Source organism: Hyperolius riggenbachi, chromosome 1, assembly GCF_040937935.1.
Source record: "Hyperolius riggenbachi isolate aHypRig1 chromosome 1, aHypRig1.pri, whole genome shotgun sequence".
Taxonomy (NCBI): domain Eukaryota; kingdom Metazoa; phylum Chordata; class Amphibia; order Anura; family Hyperoliidae; genus Hyperolius; species Hyperolius riggenbachi.
The window spans coordinates 172,060,428-172,079,281 of NC_090646.1; the positions used below are offsets into that span (position 1 = coordinate 172,060,428).

Genomic DNA, 18,854 nt, shown 5'->3' on the forward strand with positions numbered 1-18,854 from the left:
TCACATAACCTTGCTATGGCTAGGCTTGAACGAGTATGCCTCTGGCAGTTTTGCAAGTATTTCCTCAAACTTCGGGTGGTTCTGTAAAACATTTTTCCAAATTGTATTGAAGTCAATGATGCAGACTTGAATAGCAAAGGCCCCGTAAATGCTATAATGACCACATTTGCTAGATATGTTGGGGAGAATAGTGAGGATAAAGGGGGGAAAAATTCAAAAAGATTTTGTAGTTTATGAGAAAATTGATTTCAAAATTGTGATACAAAAACTATTTTTTTATATGCGGTTAAATGACAGATAATATATCTATCCATCTGTTTTGCAAATGTACATATTTTCCCAGACACAGCCATGAATTTCATGGTGGGTTTTCCAGCTGGTCAGTACACTGATAGTGTCATTATCTGTAAAAACTGATAATGTTTTTTTTCAGCGCAGCTACCATAAGATGCCTGCAACCACCTTATTTATAAAGGATAAAAAAGGAAACCACAAACATTCACAGTTGAGGTAATTAGTGTCTCATCTGAGTTATTTATCTCTTTTAATTTCCACAGAACATGCGCTGTTGGTGTACTTTGAAGACAGGGTTGGGAAAACAATGGGTTAACGTAAGCAACCCTACCACCTTGGACAGTTGCTGTGATTACATTTTTAACCTAGGTTATAAATTGGCAGCTGCACTAAGAGCAGTGGAGACTATCAATATCCAATATCTTCTTATGGCACCATCCTAAATATAATATACTAGCTTAAGACCTATTGTTGCTCGGGTATGTATTTGGTTGTTGTTGCGGTGGCCACTTTTTCTAACCTTGACACACAGTCACCCAATGACCAAGATTGTGAGCTTTGGGGACCTTGGCATCAATAATGTGAGAATGAAAGCAGTTCATTTTTGCATTGAAATCAAACAAAACAATCCACCTCCTTTTCTGAATTGAAACCCAGTCACCCAATGACCAACTGTACCAGGTTTAAGGCCTCTGTCATTAACAGTGTAAGAATGGCAGCAATTTAAATATTCTCCCTTGAAAATAAATAGGTGAATTTTGATTGGCTTATGTAGACTCCACCAACTTTCTTGAATATTAATCCCAGTCACCCAGTGACCAACGGTGCCAAGTTTGAGAACCATGCAATTAACAGTCTAAAATGGCTGCAGTTTATATTTTCCCATTTAAAATAAACCGCTGAAATTTGATTGGCTGTTTTATGACCCACCCACTTTCTTAAATTTTTAACCTCGGTCACCAAGTGAACAACTGTGCCAGGTTTGGCTTTAATGCTGTGAGAATAGTGCAGCCTTTTAAATGTTAACATTGACATGGTCGGGTGTAATCTGATTGGCTGTGTGTGGTTCCACCAAGGTATGCAGGGGAGGAGCGGGAGACTCCCAGAGTGATGGCTGCACACACATACACACACACACGTCTGATTTTATATAGAGGTAGATTAACGGCAAAAAATATTAATTTAGATTAACCTCCTTGCCGTTATAAAAAATCCGGCAAGGAGGCAGCGCCGCACTTTTTTTTAATCTTTTTTTTTTTTTAAATCATGTAGCGAGCCCTGGGCTCGCTACATGATAGCCGCTAAGCGGCGGCATCCCCCCACCCACTCCGATCGCCTTCGGCGATCAGAGTATGCAGGGAATCCCGTTGAGAACGGGATTTCCTGCAGGGCTTCCCCGGTCGCCATGGCGACCGGGCGGGATGACGTCACCGACGTCATAGACGTCGTGACGTCAGAGGGAACCCCGATCCGCCCCTTAGCGCTGCCTGGCACTGATTGGCCAGGCTGCGCAGGGGTCTGGGGCGGGGGGGGCGGCTCGGCGCGGCGGGTAGCGGCGAATCGGCGGCGAGCGGCGGTGATCGCGTACTACACGCAGCTAGCAAAGTGCTAGCTGCGTGTAGGAAAAAAAAATTATGCAAATCGGCCAAGCGGGGCCTGAGAAATCCTCCTGCGCAGGTTACCCCGAGCTGAGCTCGGGATAACCGGCAAGGAGGTTAAAGAGAACATGAACTGAAAATAAAAAGTCAAAATAAACATTCACAGGCCTTACTTACCTCCCATGTAGTCTGCTCATCAATCTCTTTCTCCTCTCCTGCATCCTGTTAGTCTACTGTGATCAATGACATTCTCTGTTTCCATTTAAAAAATGGCCATTACCCCATAACAGCTTCCTGGTCAGCACACTGTTAAACTGTTATATCACCCACTTGAGCCATAGGGAAACATGGAAATTACCTTGCACATTCATTTGTAACTGAAAGCAGCTGATATACAGTATAACTGACAGCAGGGGCGTCGCTAGCCCTATTTTGGGGGGGCACGTGCCCCCAATCTGTCCTGGGGTGCCACGGATCTCCACCCGGCCCCCTCTGGCAGCGGCTCCCTCCAGCCGCCGCCGCCGCGTCACTCAGACCTCAGGATCAGGCGGCGAGCTGGCGACCAATCGTGCGGGCGCTAGGACCCAGCGCCCACACTGATATGCGGAAGTGACATCACTTCCGCATATCGAGCGGGTGCGTCCGGCGCCCGCTCTTACTGGTTGGGTCGCCGCTGATCCTGAGGTCTGCTAGGAGGTAAGGGGGGGGGAGAGGAGCGGCGGCGGCGGCTGGAGGGGGCCTGTCACTCACTCACTCCCTAAAGGGGCTCCCTGGCACTCACTCACTCCCTAAAGGGGCTCCCTGGCACTCACTCACTCCCTAAAGGGGCTCCCTGGCACTCACTCACTCCCTAAAGGGGCTCCCTGGCACTCACTCACTCCCTAAAGGGCCTCCCTGTCACTCACTCACTCCCTGAAGGGGCTCCCTGGCACTCACTCACTGCCTGAAGGGGCTCCCTGGCACTCACTCACTGCCTGAAGGGGCTCCCTGGCACTCACTCACTGCCTGAAGGGGCTCCCTGGCACTCACTCACTGCCTGAAGGGGCTCCCTGGCACTCACTCACTGCCTGAAGGGGCTCCCTGGCACTCACTCACTGCCTGAAGGGGCTCCCTGGCACTCACTCACTGCCTGGAGGGGCTCCCTGGCACTCACTCACTGCCTGAAGGGGCTCCCTGGCACTCACTCACTGCCTGGAGGGGCTCCCTGGCACTCACTCACTGCCTGAAGGGGCTCCCTGGCACTCACTCACTGCCTGAAGGGGCTCCCTGGCACTCAATCACTGCCTGAAGGGGCTCCCTGGCACTTACTCACTGCCTGAAGGGGCTCCCTGGCACTCACTTACTGCCTAAAGGGGCTCCCTGGCACTCACTCACTGCCTAAAGGGGCTCCCTGGCACTCACTTACTGCCTGAAGGGGCTCCCTGGCACTCGCTCACTGCCTGAAGGGGCTCCCTGGCACTCACTCACTGCCTGAAGGGGCTCCCTGGCACTCACTCACTACCTGAAGGGGCTCCCTGGCACTCACTCACTACCTAAAGGGGCTCCCTGGCACTCACTCACTACCTAATGGGGCTCCCTGTCACTCACTATCGGGGTCCCTGTCACTCACTACCTAACTGGAGGCGCCTGCCACTCACTAGTTAACCTGGGGGACCCTGTCACTCACTACCTAACTTGGGGAGCTACCATATTATGGGGGCATTCTGCCTATTTATGTGAAATGCTGTCTATTTATGTGCCTCATGACTGCTGAATTTGTCTTGTTGGGAGCCTTATGATTTGTTGGGGGCCTCAAGATTGCTGAATTTGTCTTGTTGGGGGCCTCATGATTTGTTGGGGGCCTCATGATTGCTGAATTTGTCTTGTTGGGGGCCTCATGATTTGTTGGAGGCCTCATGATTGCTGAATTTGTCTTGTTGGGGGCCTCATGATTTGTTGGGGGCCTCATGATTGCTGAATTTGTCTTGTTGGGGGTCACATGATTGCTAACTGCGAGACTATGGGAAAAGCTGAATCCTTATCATATGAGACAATAGCATTAAACCTACTTTTTTAGCTTTTTAAAACAGAAAATAAAACTGGGAGGTTCTAAAAAATTGAATACATTTTTTAGGAGTAGGATGGATGAAATTGTTTATCTTCACAGTTTATTTTCAACTTGGATTTTCCATAATGTTCATGTATGAGTTAAAACGTTTGTACAGTATTTAGTTTAAATTGCGGTTGCCACTTTGCGATAGATAAGTGACTTTTGGGTTACAGTTTGGGCACTCGGCCTCCAAAAGGTTCGCCACCACTGTCATAATCTAATGTCCCACCATTGCTAGGTTCATGTAAATTTGTCTCCACCCATTACCACACCTATATTGTGGTCCATGGCCCACCCATTTTTCGGTGCCGCACGATAAGCACGCCGCACAACATGATCCTCATATTTTTGGCATGCTAGCTGCAGTGTGCTGAATTCTGCTGCCTACAGTATGTACAGTATACGCTGTTCTCTAGTGCCTGCACTGTGTGCTGATTTACCTCCAGTGTGTACAGTGTAAGGTGTTACTCTGTGCCTTTACTGATTGTAAACCAGCTATATTGTATGCTAATCCCTGCTACTTTCAGTATGTACAGTATTAGCTGTAAAGCCTGGTACACACATACAATTTTGATTAGCCAATTTTAGCTCTGTTCATAAAATTCATTGTCTGTTGGCCCACTTACTGCACAGGGGTGGTAAAATTGGGGGTCAGTGATTGACCAATCAAAATTGTATGTGCGTATACATCTTTGATCTATGCCTATACTGATTGTAAATTATCCAAATAAAGGACAGGGGGCTCCATCCAATATTTCGATGGGCAGGCCCGTTATCTGTAGCTTACACCGCTGCTAAGTTCATGTACATTTGGCCCCACCCATGGCCACGCCCACTCGCCGCATGGCCACGCCCATTTTGCTGCGCGCGCCGCATATACCTCCCCGCCTGGTGCCCCCGATCTCCAAGGACCCTAGAAACGCCCCTGACTGACAGCAACTGGTATATTTCAGTTCTGACAAAATCTTGTCAGAACTGGAAGGGATCACTGTATGAAGAAAATGGTGAGCTTCTGAGAGGACCGGATGGCTAGGTAAGTATTTAATATTCATTTGCAGCTACATCATGTGTTTATTTTAAATAATTTTACTCAGTACAGATTCCCTTTAAGATAGTATTTATCCTTCATGAAGTTGTTCTTCAATTGCCTTAGAAGATAAACTCACCCAATGGAAGAAAGCGTTGGTGGATGGCAGAGCACTTTGACAAAGTCCTTTAAGTTTTCTGGTTTATATAAATGCAAATTCTTCTGCTTGTCTGTAAAATATGATAGACTGTAGACACGTTGTTATTTAATCAATATGTAAGACATGCAAGTCATCTATAAATAGTGCAACTATATGTAAGATAGAAGGTAATCCCAGAGCACATTGTTATTATGCAGAAAGGGTTGTTTGGCCTTTAAATAATGCATCTGTCTGGAGGTAAAATTTGTCATGCTTAGTACAACCGTGCCTCAATAGCGGTCTCATGTGTGATGTCCTTCTTATCCTTCTTGTTGAGGGTTGTCATTCACTTTAAGAGAAATGTCAGGTTGACCTTTTATTTAAGTTGCTTGTAAAAGTTATATTTATTTAGTATAGAACTTTATTAGTGCCATTAGTGGTTCATCAACTCTACAGCTGTGCTTACAGAAATCTCTTCTTACAGGAATTGTTCAGCTAAGCCTGCCAGAAAACCAAGAAGTGAGCTACACCACTGTAACAGTTGGGCAAAGTGTCGTTCTGATCTGCGGAATACTTGGAAATATGAGACCTCCAATCATCTGGAAACGCAACAATGTCATTCTCAACAACCTAGACTTGGAAGACATCAATGTAAGTTTAAAGTGAACATTTTGCAACAGATCACGTAGCTATATGGATGATCTATTTTTTTTTTTCTCTTAAAGATAACCCTCATGTTCTCTCTATAAAACTTTGAAATGAATGGTTCGTATTCAATTCACTTTTTTACCCCAGGTGATATTTTTACACCTACCCAATAAAATGCCTTTTAAAGGACCATTATTGTGAAAAATGTAACATGTATGGGCATACAAATGTATAAAAAGTACATTGACCCCAGAGTGAAAGGCATGAGAAATGTATTTTATTCTACATTAAAATAGGCTATGCTAGTGGGGGATTCTAAGGGTTTTCTTTATTTACAAAAGCATTTCCGGAAAGGCAATTGCTCATTCCAACTGCCAAAGTAGTATGCAAACAATTAAGGGGGCTGGCATGTTTTTATCCTTTCCAGGGAAAGGAATGAATAAAGGAAATGCTGAGAATCCTCTGTGGTGAGATGGACTAGTCAACAACCTGTCTGATCTCTTAGATTTATACTGCCTACTATGTAGGTAGAAAAAAACAAAGTCTTGTAAAAGTAATGCTTTTTAATGCTAACTGATAAAGTTAAATAATGCAAGCTTTCTGGGATCTAGTCCCCTTCTTCAGGCATATTTCCAGATGTAAGCTGAAGTAAAACACTGATGCAGGTAAATAGTAAACACAAAGATGGCAGTTGTGCTGGTTACTGTTTAGCAGTTAGATGTCAGATGTCAGGCTGGAGCTGCTGATCACCTGACATCTAACTGCTAAACAGTAACCAGCACAACTGCCATCTTTATGTTTACTATTTACCTGCATCAGTGTTTTACTTCAGCTAACATCTGGAAATATGCCTGAAGAAGGGGACTAGATCCCAGAAAGCTTGCATTATTTAACTTTATCAGTTAGCCATTAAAAAGTATTACTTTTACAAGACTTTGTTTTTTTCTGCCTACATAATTTGTTTGGCTAACACGGTACAGAAAATTTTTTACTACTGCCTACTATAAAAGTCAACAACAGGAGAAAAGACCTTTATAGTCAATTTTACTCTGGGAGAAATGTACTTCTTATAAGTGCATATTTTACATTTTACAGTATTTTGGGATAGTTGTCCTTTAAAGAGAAACTCCGACCAAGAATTGAACTTTATCCCAATCAGTAGCTGATACCAGCCTTTTACATGAGAAATCTATTCCTTTTCACAAACAGACCATCAGGGGGCACTGTATGACTGATATTGTGGTGAAACCCCTCCCACAAGTAACCCCTCCCACAAGAAAAGTTTGAACTTTGTGGGAAATAGCTGTTTACAACTGTTTCCAACTGCCAAAAACCATGCAGCAGCTACATAACCTGCCAACAGTAAAATGTTCACTGGAGTTCCTCTTTAAGCAACCGAGAAGAAAGAAAATACTCTTGAATGATTTTGCTTACAATTATTTTAAACAGAGGATGACAAATGATCTACTAGGAGAAAATGTTGGAGAACAAGTGAATTGAATAAGGGCCAATGTGTCCTCAAGCTTTAAAAACTGCCTTACCTCTGCTCTCCCTGTAAGTAACCAAAGCCAGGTTTTTTTAATGTGGCCTCAGCTTGGTGCAGCTATGGAATGTATATTGGATGGCTATGAGGAAGGAAGTAGTTCTATGTTGGAGATGGGGAAGTTATGGTTGGGCATTAGAACACATTTAAAGGTAACCTCAACTGAAAGGGATATGGGTGTTTCCTTTTAAACAATACCAGTTGCTTGTCAGTCCTGCTGATCTTTGGCTGCAGTAGTGGCTGTATCACACACCTGAAACAAGCATGCAGCTAATCCAGTCTGACTTCAGTCAGAGCACCTGATCTGTATGCTTGTTCAGGGGCTGTGGCTAAAAGTATTAGAGACTCGGGATCAACAGGAGAGTCAGGCAACTGGTATATTAAAAGGAAAAAATCCATATCCTTCTCATTTTAGGTTCCCTGTAACATGAGAGGGTTACAGTTAGATACAGTAAAACACCCATTATCCAGAACTAAGTTAACCAGAAGTCTCAATATAAAATCCTGGTCTTGCAGAATGCATACATCTACTTTTGGTCTTCTTTTTACAGTACTAAACCTCTGTTACATTAATTTAAGACTGGCCTTTCTCTTAATTTGTTAGTAATTACATTGTAATTGTACTTACATTATTTCAACATCAATACTGAGTCTATGGTAAGTGTACAGTGTGGGGTATAGTACTGTTTTGTAGCTAGGCCTATTTTTAACATTGACTCTCAAACAACCAGAAACTACACTTATCCCATCAGCCAATCCCCGTTGGTGCCGGATAATGGAGTTATTTATTTAGTTATTTATTGTATTTATAAAGCGCCAACATATTAAGCAGCGCTGTTTTACCGTACTGTAATAGGGAATGTTTTATGTTAGGAGGGGGGGTTAGATTATGCATTATGAAAGAGAAGTGGGATCAGTAAGTGATGGATAGGGGCACTGAAAATACATTGCACATGACAAGTGAGTTTGTTACTCATTTTCCACCTCTATACTCATCCACTGATTGATAACACACTTGGACACTCCTATCTTCCAGTTTCTGTTCGAAGTACTGTTGGAAGCTTTTGATATGGACATTACCGCTAAGAGGTTAAAAGTGACCTTTTCAGTCGTCAACTGATATAGGTTTCTAAAATTGGTTAAAAAAAACTAAGCTTGTTTGAAAACCATTGTAAAGTATTCATAAAATTTATAAAGACATCTTATCACTCTGTGTTAATGACTTATGACATACCCAGAAGTTTGCACACACCAGGGATAGATTTTTCCCTGCATCTTCTGTCTCAAGGTGCAGTATATTGATCCATTCCTTCCCCAAGGAAGAATAGTGCATGTTGGTGTGAATGCCATTCTCAACGCCCAATGCCCAACTCCCATTCTTCCAATTCCTACCAAGAAGTTATCAGAGTGCATTACAAGACCACCACTCATGCACAGCGAGAACATCTGTACAATACAATTTGCTAAAATTCTTGCAATGTCTATAGCTGATGATACAGAAGGACTCACCAACAAGGTACACACTGTAATGACATCAAATCTTCAGCCAATCACATCATGATGAGGGAGGAATCTGCAAACATAACTAATTAACATAGCCTGACTCTGTACTCAATGACTTCCCAACACCACCTACACCATTGGAGTGCTGGTATTGTGATCAGCTATGGAACTGACATTGAGGCTGTGCAGTGCAGCAACCCTTCATACATAATGTTTATAACTGATATGGTAAAGATTCTTTATTGTTGTTAGTGAAAGTGGATCAGTGGAAACCTTTTTTTTAGATATAACTGACAAGGGTTAATGTATACTTTCATTATTCATTGGGGCCACTTTTTTAAATTGAACATTTTACAAGAATAACAACAAAACTCTCATATATGGGTAATGAGTGTATAAAATGATAATTGAGTGTTTTAATTCCGTCTTTAATATTCAAAATGTATAAAATAGAGCTTTATCTTTATCACGTTTTTTGATCTGTGTTAAAGATATTCATCTCTGAATGAATACCTTTTTGTGGTGTATGGTATTTGTCCATTAATTATATAAATAGTAAGAAGAACATGTATGTTGAGTGGCACTGAAACAACATAGTGTGTACACACTATTCTACATTATTTTTGTAATCAAAGTAGCTATGAATGAACCACCAGAGAAAAATGCTGAGGTAAAAAAAGTCATAGAAAATAAAATAGATAACAGAAATGGCCACTTATAGACTTGGGGCACGTTTACAGTGGTGTATTGCAGTGCAGTGTATTGGCCACTGTGTAATGTGACTTACCGCACTGCAATGCACTACATATGCGAGATTCACAGTGTGGCGGCTGCATTGCGGTATAATGGGTTGTGGTTAAGTAATCCACTGCCTTAACATTAAAAGTGAAGCATACTTTTCATTAACTGTATGCTTCACTGTACCAACACAATGCACAGATAATGTGCACTTTCCCCATCCATGGCATTCCTACCAGGGTAATTTCTGACTTATTTGGTGTCCCAGACAAGAAATCCTGTGTCACCCCCCCCCCATCCCTCGGTGAAACACACATACATTATATGATTGAAGCCAGACAGAACCCGAAGCCCAGCGCGGAGAAGGAGCAGCGGTGACAGCGGGGACTCACACCGGCCGGATCAGGTAATGTATGGAGGGGGGGTGGGCGGCAGCGGCAGCTCCAAAGATGGTGAATCAATTTCATGCTGAAATCGATTCACAATCTGTTTGCAGTAAAGGCAGCCATACGCTCCCTCTCTGATCAGATTCGATCAGAGAGGGATCTATCTGTTGGTCAATCTGATGGCAAATCGACCATTGTATGGCCACCTTAACTGCCAAGTGCCAAATGCCACATGCCAAGTGCCATGTGCGATGTGCCAAGCGCCACATGCCAAATGCCACATGCCAAGTGCCATGTGCCTAGTGCCACTGCCAAGTGCCACGTCTGGCATGCTCCTGGCAGACATTACATCTGCTGCTGCTGCATTGCCCTGCTCCTGCTGCCTGTGCTGCTCCCACTGCCAGGGTGCCACAGGACACTGATACCACCTATATTTAACCCAAAACACAATTGCTGCGTAACTTTTTGGAGGTGTCCGGCCTGAAAACTGTCATGTCCCAGTTGTGCGGTTGGACTTTGGACACAATGGGCTTGATTCACAAAGCGGTGCTAACTGTTAGCACGCCTGGGAAAACCCCCTTAGCACGTCTAAACCAGCCTTTCGCGCACAAAACTTTAAAGCTTTACGCGCGCACTGCACAGAGCGCAGGGCGCTCCGCGTGAAGTGCCCATTGAAGCCTATGGGACTTAGCGCGCGAATAGGACTTTGCGCGCCTAAAACTTTGCGCGCGATCTGATTGAGAAATCCGGTGCTAACCTACTTAGCTGGTTAACACGTCTAAAGACTTTAGACGTGCTAAGTAGGTTAGCTCTGCTTTGTGAATCAAGCCCAATGTGGGCTGCACGACCGCTGTCTGGAACCTAGTCCTCCTGATGTTAATTTACAGCCATTTTTTTTTTTGGGGGGGGGGGGATTTTAAATCCCCACATAATCAATTAGTGTTTCCCTTTAAAAAAACATGATGCTAAATGCCTCATTTACCCTCAAAACTGTTTTAGAAGCAATTTAAAGGCCACTTCCGGTTTTCTATCCAGATATCCGAATCCGGGCGGATATCTCAGATACTGGGTTCGGATATCCGATTCTATTCTATTTACAGTGCGTTTAAGGGTGATGTCACAGCACAACGGAATAAAGGTACCACTGCCAGTAATCCTTCTCCCATGTCCACGCAGGCAAGGATAGGACGCTCTAGCGATCTCATGGTGATGTTGGACTTGCGGACATTCTTTAGCCTTAGCCGTTCCGGATCCACCCTCCACCAACGCCTCGACCGGCAGGTAGCTGACTACCTGGCCTTAAGTGTGGATGTAGACACTGTGAGAAGCGATGAACCCCTGGACTACTGGGTGCGCAGGTTTGGCCTGTGGCCAGAGCTGTCACGATTTGCTATGCAACTTCTCTCTTGCCCTGCCTCAAGCATCCTGTCAGAAAGGACCTTCAGCGCAGCTGGAGGCATTGTCACTGAGAAGAGAAGTCGCCTAGGTTGCAAAAGTGTTCAGTACCTCACCTTTATCAAAATGAATGAGGCATGGATCCTGGAGGGCTACTGCCCGCCCGAAGACTAAGTCAGTCTCCACACACAGCATCTTTGCCTGCACACCATGTGACTGCCTGTCCCAAGACTAAGTCGGTCCCCACACAGCATCTCTACCTGCAGGCCGCTTGACTGCCTTCTCTGCCACCACCAACAGGGTCCAGGACTCCATGCTAGCAGCGTCCGCTACAATAATTTTTCTGGTGCGTGTACATGCCTGCCTAATTTTTCTGGCGGCACTGCAGCTGCAACAACAAAACAAAAAGCATATACATGTGCCCATTCCCCTTCGTGATCGTTACCTTGCTGCGGTGAAGGGGCTTGAGTATCACAATGAAGCAAAGACTGGCTGAGTGTGTTGGGGTTAGGGGGCACACCTGACCCAAGAAGATAGATAATAAGGTCGTTGCTTCATTGTGGACACACCAAATTTGATCAGCTGGACAGTCACTGTTGTTCTGTCATTGAGCTACCTCAGCCCGGCGACCATATGGGCTTGAAAACCGCTATCGCCTACACTCTGGCCATGGTGTGCAAAAGTCCAGCACGGCCATCACTACACAAACAGCTGTTTGCGGTGCATTACACAGTGAGTTTGAGCTGTCAGTGTGAAACAGTACACTAATTACACTACCTGATTGATGTATACACATGCAATATGTTTTAAAGCACTTTAGGCCTCTAATTTAGCATGCAATGTGATTTCTGCCCTTAAAACGCTGCTGTGCGTCAAATCAGGATTTTTCCCCGGGACTTTTGGCATGTATCCAACTCCACCATACAAAAACTCAGATGTTAGACCTTTGAAACATCTTTTCCATCACTTTTGTGGCAAGCATAAATGTTTGTAGTTTTCAAATTTCGCCTCCCCATTGAAGTCTATTGCGGTTCGCAAAAGTTTGCGCGAACCGAGCTTTTTGCGGAAGGTAGCATTCGAGGTTCGCGAACCAAAAATAGGAGGTTTGAGCCATCTCTAACTGTGTCCCCATCTGGCACACCAAATGGCAATGTTTGATAACAAATGTAGATATTATGTCACTTTCTCTAGCACATCGAGTGGCAGCATTTGGAACCCTACATGTAGGAGCTGGACACAAAGTGTGGTTATCAGGCAGCAAACAGAAGTGGATGCAGCAGCAGCAGGGCTTGTGTGTTGGACAGCAGCTGCCAGGGTGGGGCAGGGTGATATTCTGACTCATCTTGTGCCCAGCTATGGACTCCAGTGCTGCTAAAGTGGGACATGGCTCTGCAGCTCATTGCAGGGATTAAACTGTAATTTACATAGTGCCCTGGGTACTGAATGGCGCTCCAGACGTGTGCCTTAAATAACTGTGCCCAAAAATGGCCTCGTTCCTGCTGTCACAGGGAACACAATGGGCACTGTGAATGTGTCCTAAAGCTTTATACATGCATTAGATTGTTCTTGGCCAAGGAGGCAGGTCAGAGCTGCCCATACAATAACAGATTAGTGGTAGATCAAGTAAAAGGTCAATGTCTTCCAGATACCAAATTGTTTACCTCCTCTACCACTTTGCAGCATTAGATATTATACAAGATTTCAGCAGCTATCTTGGTACAGATCTTACAGCTGCCGCTGCAAAATAATTACTATGTACTACAAAGCTGTACAGAGCCGTGATTGTGTGCTGTTACTGCAACTTTCATCACAACATCACAGGAACTTACTAAAATGTATGTAGATTTTTCCCTGTAGCCAAAATTCTCAAAAAACAGGAACAGAGAATCATATTTTTGATTGTCAAAAGGTTTTTCTAGGTATAAAACCAAGAAATGCATTGGCTATTTCTTATATCGAGGGAAGTCAATGATATTAAATACAAATACTGTTCTAATATTATAGCAGTCCTGTATGCCTTTAATGTATCCAATCTGTTTTTTTTTGTCAATTAATTTTCTTAGAAATGTATTTATCCTGTATTCAGGACTTTCTCTTGCATTGGCTATCAGTCATAAAAGTGTTGTCGGTAACAAAAATTTGTGCGGGAAAACACAGCTGTCGGTATTTTACACTTCTGGGTGGTCATTCATAAATATGTTGCCTGTTGCGGTACAAGTGCAGAGTTTTTCTGGAACAGGCTGTCGGTAGGCTGGCGGTAGGCATGCGGAAACAGTGAAGCTGCACGAGTCCCTCCATGCGATGTTCTCTCTGCTGCTGCTTGGGAGGTCTGTCCCATTCACTTACATGTACTCCGCATGCTTATCGCTACATCCAGGGGAGCGGTAATCCCCGTCCGCATACCGCTTGCTCTAATTTTTATGAATTTACATTTTGTTACATTACCGCATAGAATCACCGCACAATGCGGTAATTTATCGCTCTGCTCGGGAAAGTCCGCTTCGCATGCAGAAACCGCCTTTATGAATACACATTTTGCTCAGTGGTCGGTAAAGTCGACTGTTTTTAGCATTTCCGCATGCGGGAACACTTTATGAATGATAGCCTTAGTGTTTATTATGACTTGCTTGATTTCATTAACAGTGGCTGGAGTACTGTGAGGGCAGTGGCGTAGCTAAGGAGCTGTGGGCCCCGATGCAAGTTTTACAATGGGGCCCCCCAAGCACTCTATACATAGCAATTGATATGACGCACCAAAACCTGCCAATGGCAACTACAGAGTCAGAGGTGCAAGGAAGGGATGGGAAACAGTTTGTTAATGATTACCACTATTCAAAGTATCTATAGAAGTGATTATTATGAGCACAGGACCAATAGAGAGCTAATACTGTAGTTGAGGGAGGGCCCTTCGGGGCCCCTCTGGCCCAAGGGCCCCGATGCGGTTGCTACCGCTGCACCCCCTATTGCTACGCCCCTGTGTGAGGGTAACCATTTATATTTGGTACAGGTACTTCTAAAGCATAGATTTAATAGTATAAGCATTCTTAATCTATTTTTGATAAGTGACTTATTTGCAACACACTGAAATTAATGTGTTGGAAATGAAGTAACTGACAACAAGTATTTAAATAAAGCTGTAGAATGGGATTTATTTACCCATGTAGTTAAGCTTTTACTAAGCTTTAGGTATTTTTGTTCCTGTTGTGTTTAGACAGTGATGAACCCTACAATGCAGCTTGCAAAATTATAGCTTCTAGCCAGAGACAACTCAAGAATAACATTTCTACAAGGGGAGCACGATGGCATAAGGATGTGAAAAAAAGAAATCTTGTCTACATCTGTCATGTTAATACAGAAATGAATAATTTAAAGGGCATTTAAACTTCAGGATTTGAGATTTGTGAATCAAAGACCTTTTCACTTGTTCTTTTATAAAAATAAAGCACATTTAATTTTACAATTATTCTCACTATATAAAACATCAATGTGAAACAAAAGATACTGCATTAGTGGAAAAATTGTCATGGGCAGGGAGCGCTCAGCAATTTTACCGATACTGACTGCTGTTATGTAGTGTGTTATCCAGGAAGGAGTTACCTTGGCAATGTGTGCATTGCTACAGTAACATTATGCTACTTAGATAATGTGAGTTCCCGTAGCAAAGCGCACTTTACCCAGGTGATGTGGGTTGCATTCATCTGCTCAATGCGCTGTACATAGCTGCAGTAAATACCAGTAAAATTGTCAAGCACTCCCTCTATGGAACAATTTTACAGGTGGTATGTTCATTGACCGCTTGACTCTCTACAGAGGTCTGCCACACGTACTGGGTCTTTTTCAGACTCTGGATTCCAGTCTCAAACTTTAAAAAAGATTGCTTACCTATGTTTTGTCAACTTAAACATATCTGTACGGAGGTTTGACATACATTTAAAGTGTCAATTATTTTTCAATGTAAAGAAGTGATGTGGACGAATGGTCTCACCTTTTCTGAGGTCCCCGGGGGTCAACTCAATTTTTGTATTTCTATCACAGGTAGAAAAATCCTCAGTTAGACTGCTTTGCAATATACCATGCTTTGTTTTCTTGTAGAGTAGTGTGTCTGCAAGTGGTCTTTTAGATTTCTATAGAAACATGTATAAAGGATCAATATTTTGTTTTCTTCAATAAAATGACTGGCAGCTGTAAAACCAGCTTGGAGGCTTCCAACTTAAGATCCCAAGGGGAAAGTTCCACTATTTCAAACAGCTGAATTGACAGAAAATTTGGCTTAGTTTCCCTTTCATTTCATAATATGTTTTTGTATCAAAAGATATTTAATAAGATTTGTTAAATCTCATCCACATGTGAGTGATGCACAATCTACAGTGAGATAACTTTGTACTTCAGTGAGTGGCACAGAGATAACAGTGGTGGAATTTTGATTGATCAACAACTGATCAGATTTCAGATGAAATCTGATTGCCTTGGATTGGTTGTTTGAGATGGTAATCCAGGAAATTGTCCAATATCAGGGCAAAATCAATCATGTACATGATCAAATATTGCACTGGATTCATAACTGTCCCACAGTTGAACTTTCGAACATAATGTTCCTGTCACATTTTTGGGTATATTTAAAGCAAACCTGAAATGCAAAATTAAAAGTCATAATAAGCATACAAAGATCATACTTACCTCCCATGTAGTCTGCTCCTCAATACATTTCTCCTCTCCTGCATCCTGTTTGTCCACTGTGATCAAAGGAATTCTCCTTCTTCTATTTTGAAAATGACCATTACCCCATAACGGCTTCCTGGTCAGCACATTGTCAAACTGTAATGTTGCTCATTTGAGCCATAGGGAAACATAGACATTACCTTGCTCATCAGCTGTCCTTCTCAGAATCTTGTCAGAACTGAAAGGTATCTTTGTAAGCAAAAAGTGGTGAGCTTCTGAGGGGAACTGACAGTGAGGTAAATATGTAATGTTCATATGCAGGTACATCTTGTGTTTATTTTAATAATTTTACTCGCTTCAGGTTCCCTTTAAAGAGAGGGGGGAGGGGGTTGCTTGAAGCTAAATAATCTACCAGTAAGCATTTTGGCTTATGTAAAACTGAAGAGCCTCAAAGAAGAAACCTCAGCGTCCAGGACCTCATCATCTCTAGCTACCTAGCCACCATGCCACAATGCACTGTTGCACACCTAAACGTGGATGATGAAGTTTACCTGGTCACAGTTCTTCTTACTGAATCAAATCAGCTTTGCAGCTCTGGCATACATTATACAGCAAGTTTGCAATGTGCTTGTGTAATGCACTGGCCTACTGTTAATCTAATTTATAATACTGGCAGTTTATTTTATTACTCTTCACACACATTTATTGTACCTGCCCACATAGAGGACATTAAATCTAATAAAAAATAGTGTAGATGTGTGATTCATACTCGCAGCTTAAAAAGTTGGCAAAGATCTTATTTTATAAACCAACTTTTAAAGCCTTATCTACTTTAATTTGTTATGCAGCAGTGTCTCTACTTTTGATCCTGTATTCGGACAGGGTAACATGGCTTACTACTCCATGAACTCTACTCACAGAGACATAAAATGTAACATCTTGCTCTGATGCCACTGATTGGGTGACTAAAAAAAATCTCTCAACAGCTGTATGTAAGTTAAAAGTGACATGTGACATGATGAGCTAAAAATGTGTATGTACAGTGCAAAAAATGCTAATAACCAGGCTGTTTACTTTTTTTTATTTAGCTGCCTCATAGAGTTAATTTTTAGGCATGGAAGTCGGGAATATAGTAAACATCACTGATAAGCAAATTACTGCCATAAACGTTTTCCTAACAGAATATAACTTCTGAGAGCAGGGGAGATAGTAAAAGGTCAATAATGCATGTATTTTCATTTAGGGACTTTTAATAGGCTGCCACTGAGCAGAGAAAATGAAACATTTAACCTACTTTGTAAATATTTAGATGTAGAATAAAAACATGTGATATCTTAAACATAAGTCATTTTTAGGAGTAGGAGGATAAATACAATTGTTTATCTCATCCGTTTTTTTTTTTACCTACGACTCATAGTATAGCATAGTAGCATGCCTTTATTTTTTATTTTTTTTCTAAAAGGCATTGCTGTAAGTTGCAACAAATACAGAAATATGTTTTTCTGTATGGTTATGAGATAGGATTATTGATATTTTAAAAAAATGTGCAAAGAAGAATAAAAAAAAAAGATAGGAAAATTAGAATTCCCAGAATTTTGTTCAGATAGGAGTGAGCAGCAGGACATGATTAAGGTTTCTATATTTTGAAGTGCCTCAGGCAGTATACACTGTATAGAAAATGAAAGAAAAAACACTATTGGTGCAAGGTAATAACATGATCTTTGTTTACTAATGGGTCTTCAACAAGAAACATATTAATTATAGTTAATATCAGGGATACATCATGCAGTGTATGCCTAGCTTTAGGACAACAATATAAAGTTGTGGGGGAACCATACAACTATCACACAAACACAATGAGGGCATAAGAAAGTTCTGACACAGTATGGGGGTGACAATGGACACAACACAAGTAAGACTGTGACACTCTGTGATACAATGCTGTTCAGATACAGGTCTGACTGTATTTCAATCTGAATGTTTTTATGTAGAAGACTGCTAAGACTATAACTCAGAAAGATGATTTTCCTGAAGACAATTCTTAAAGAGCACGCCTTTGCGTTTGTGCCGGTCCATTAATACAGTGACTGCTAACTTCAGGAATTTGCTGCTTGGGAATAACTGTATTCTATAACAGAACATGTAGTATTTGAGTTTAAATAAAGCCCAACTAACTCTGAGAGGCAACACTACTGTATGTGACACAGCAAGATTATTAGACACTACACATTGGCATCCCCTGCCATCATTGACTCATTTTCTGTGATCTGCCAGGGCAGGTCACCTCACCTAATTTGAACTAATCCCTGCAGTAGCCTCAAAGGAAATTGCCACAGTACAATATTGTGGGTGCCACTCATGTATCTTCTTCCTACCGTCTCCACAGAGCCAAACATGCTTCTTGGCCAGGAGCTGATCAGCATGTCTTTGCAGTGAATATTCCAAAACTGCCACCTGACAGCATTGTTTCAGATGACAAATGTACAAGCATGTACCAGGCTTTATGGACAATAACACGTTGTTACGCATAGTTTACAGGTGAATACTGTGTGGAAAATTGTGACACAAATGTTATTTGCATGGCATCCCCTTCTTTCTGATGCAAGAAATTTGGGCGTCTGTGGCTGCTGGGAAACTTGGGTGCCGCATGGACTATAATACTCATTGTGGCTATAATGGCAACCATTGGAGATGTGGGAGGGAACCAGTGTAGCCAAAGTGCAGGGGCGCAGAGGGCCCATAAGCAGCAGACATTGGCCTCAATTCACTAAGCTTTATCAAACACTTTATCAAATGTTTAATAATTTACCTCATGGGTAAAATCTCATTTTGAAT

General features: G+C 42.5%; 1 protein-coding gene across 2 annotated transcripts in view; it reads left to right on the forward strand.

The window, feature by feature from the left end:
- The window catches only part of FSTL5 (follistatin like 5), a 913,616-nt gene that overhangs the window by 612,715 nt on the left and 282,047 nt on the right, over window positions 1-18,854 (forward strand). For both annotated transcript variants that reach the window (XM_068278842.1, XM_068278843.1), the window contains exon 7: window positions 5,632-5,798. In XM_068278842.1, coding sequence (XP_068134943.1) covers window positions 5,632-5,798 — 167 coding nt within the window. The remainder of the gene's footprint in view (window positions 1-5,631; window positions 5,799-18,854) is intronic.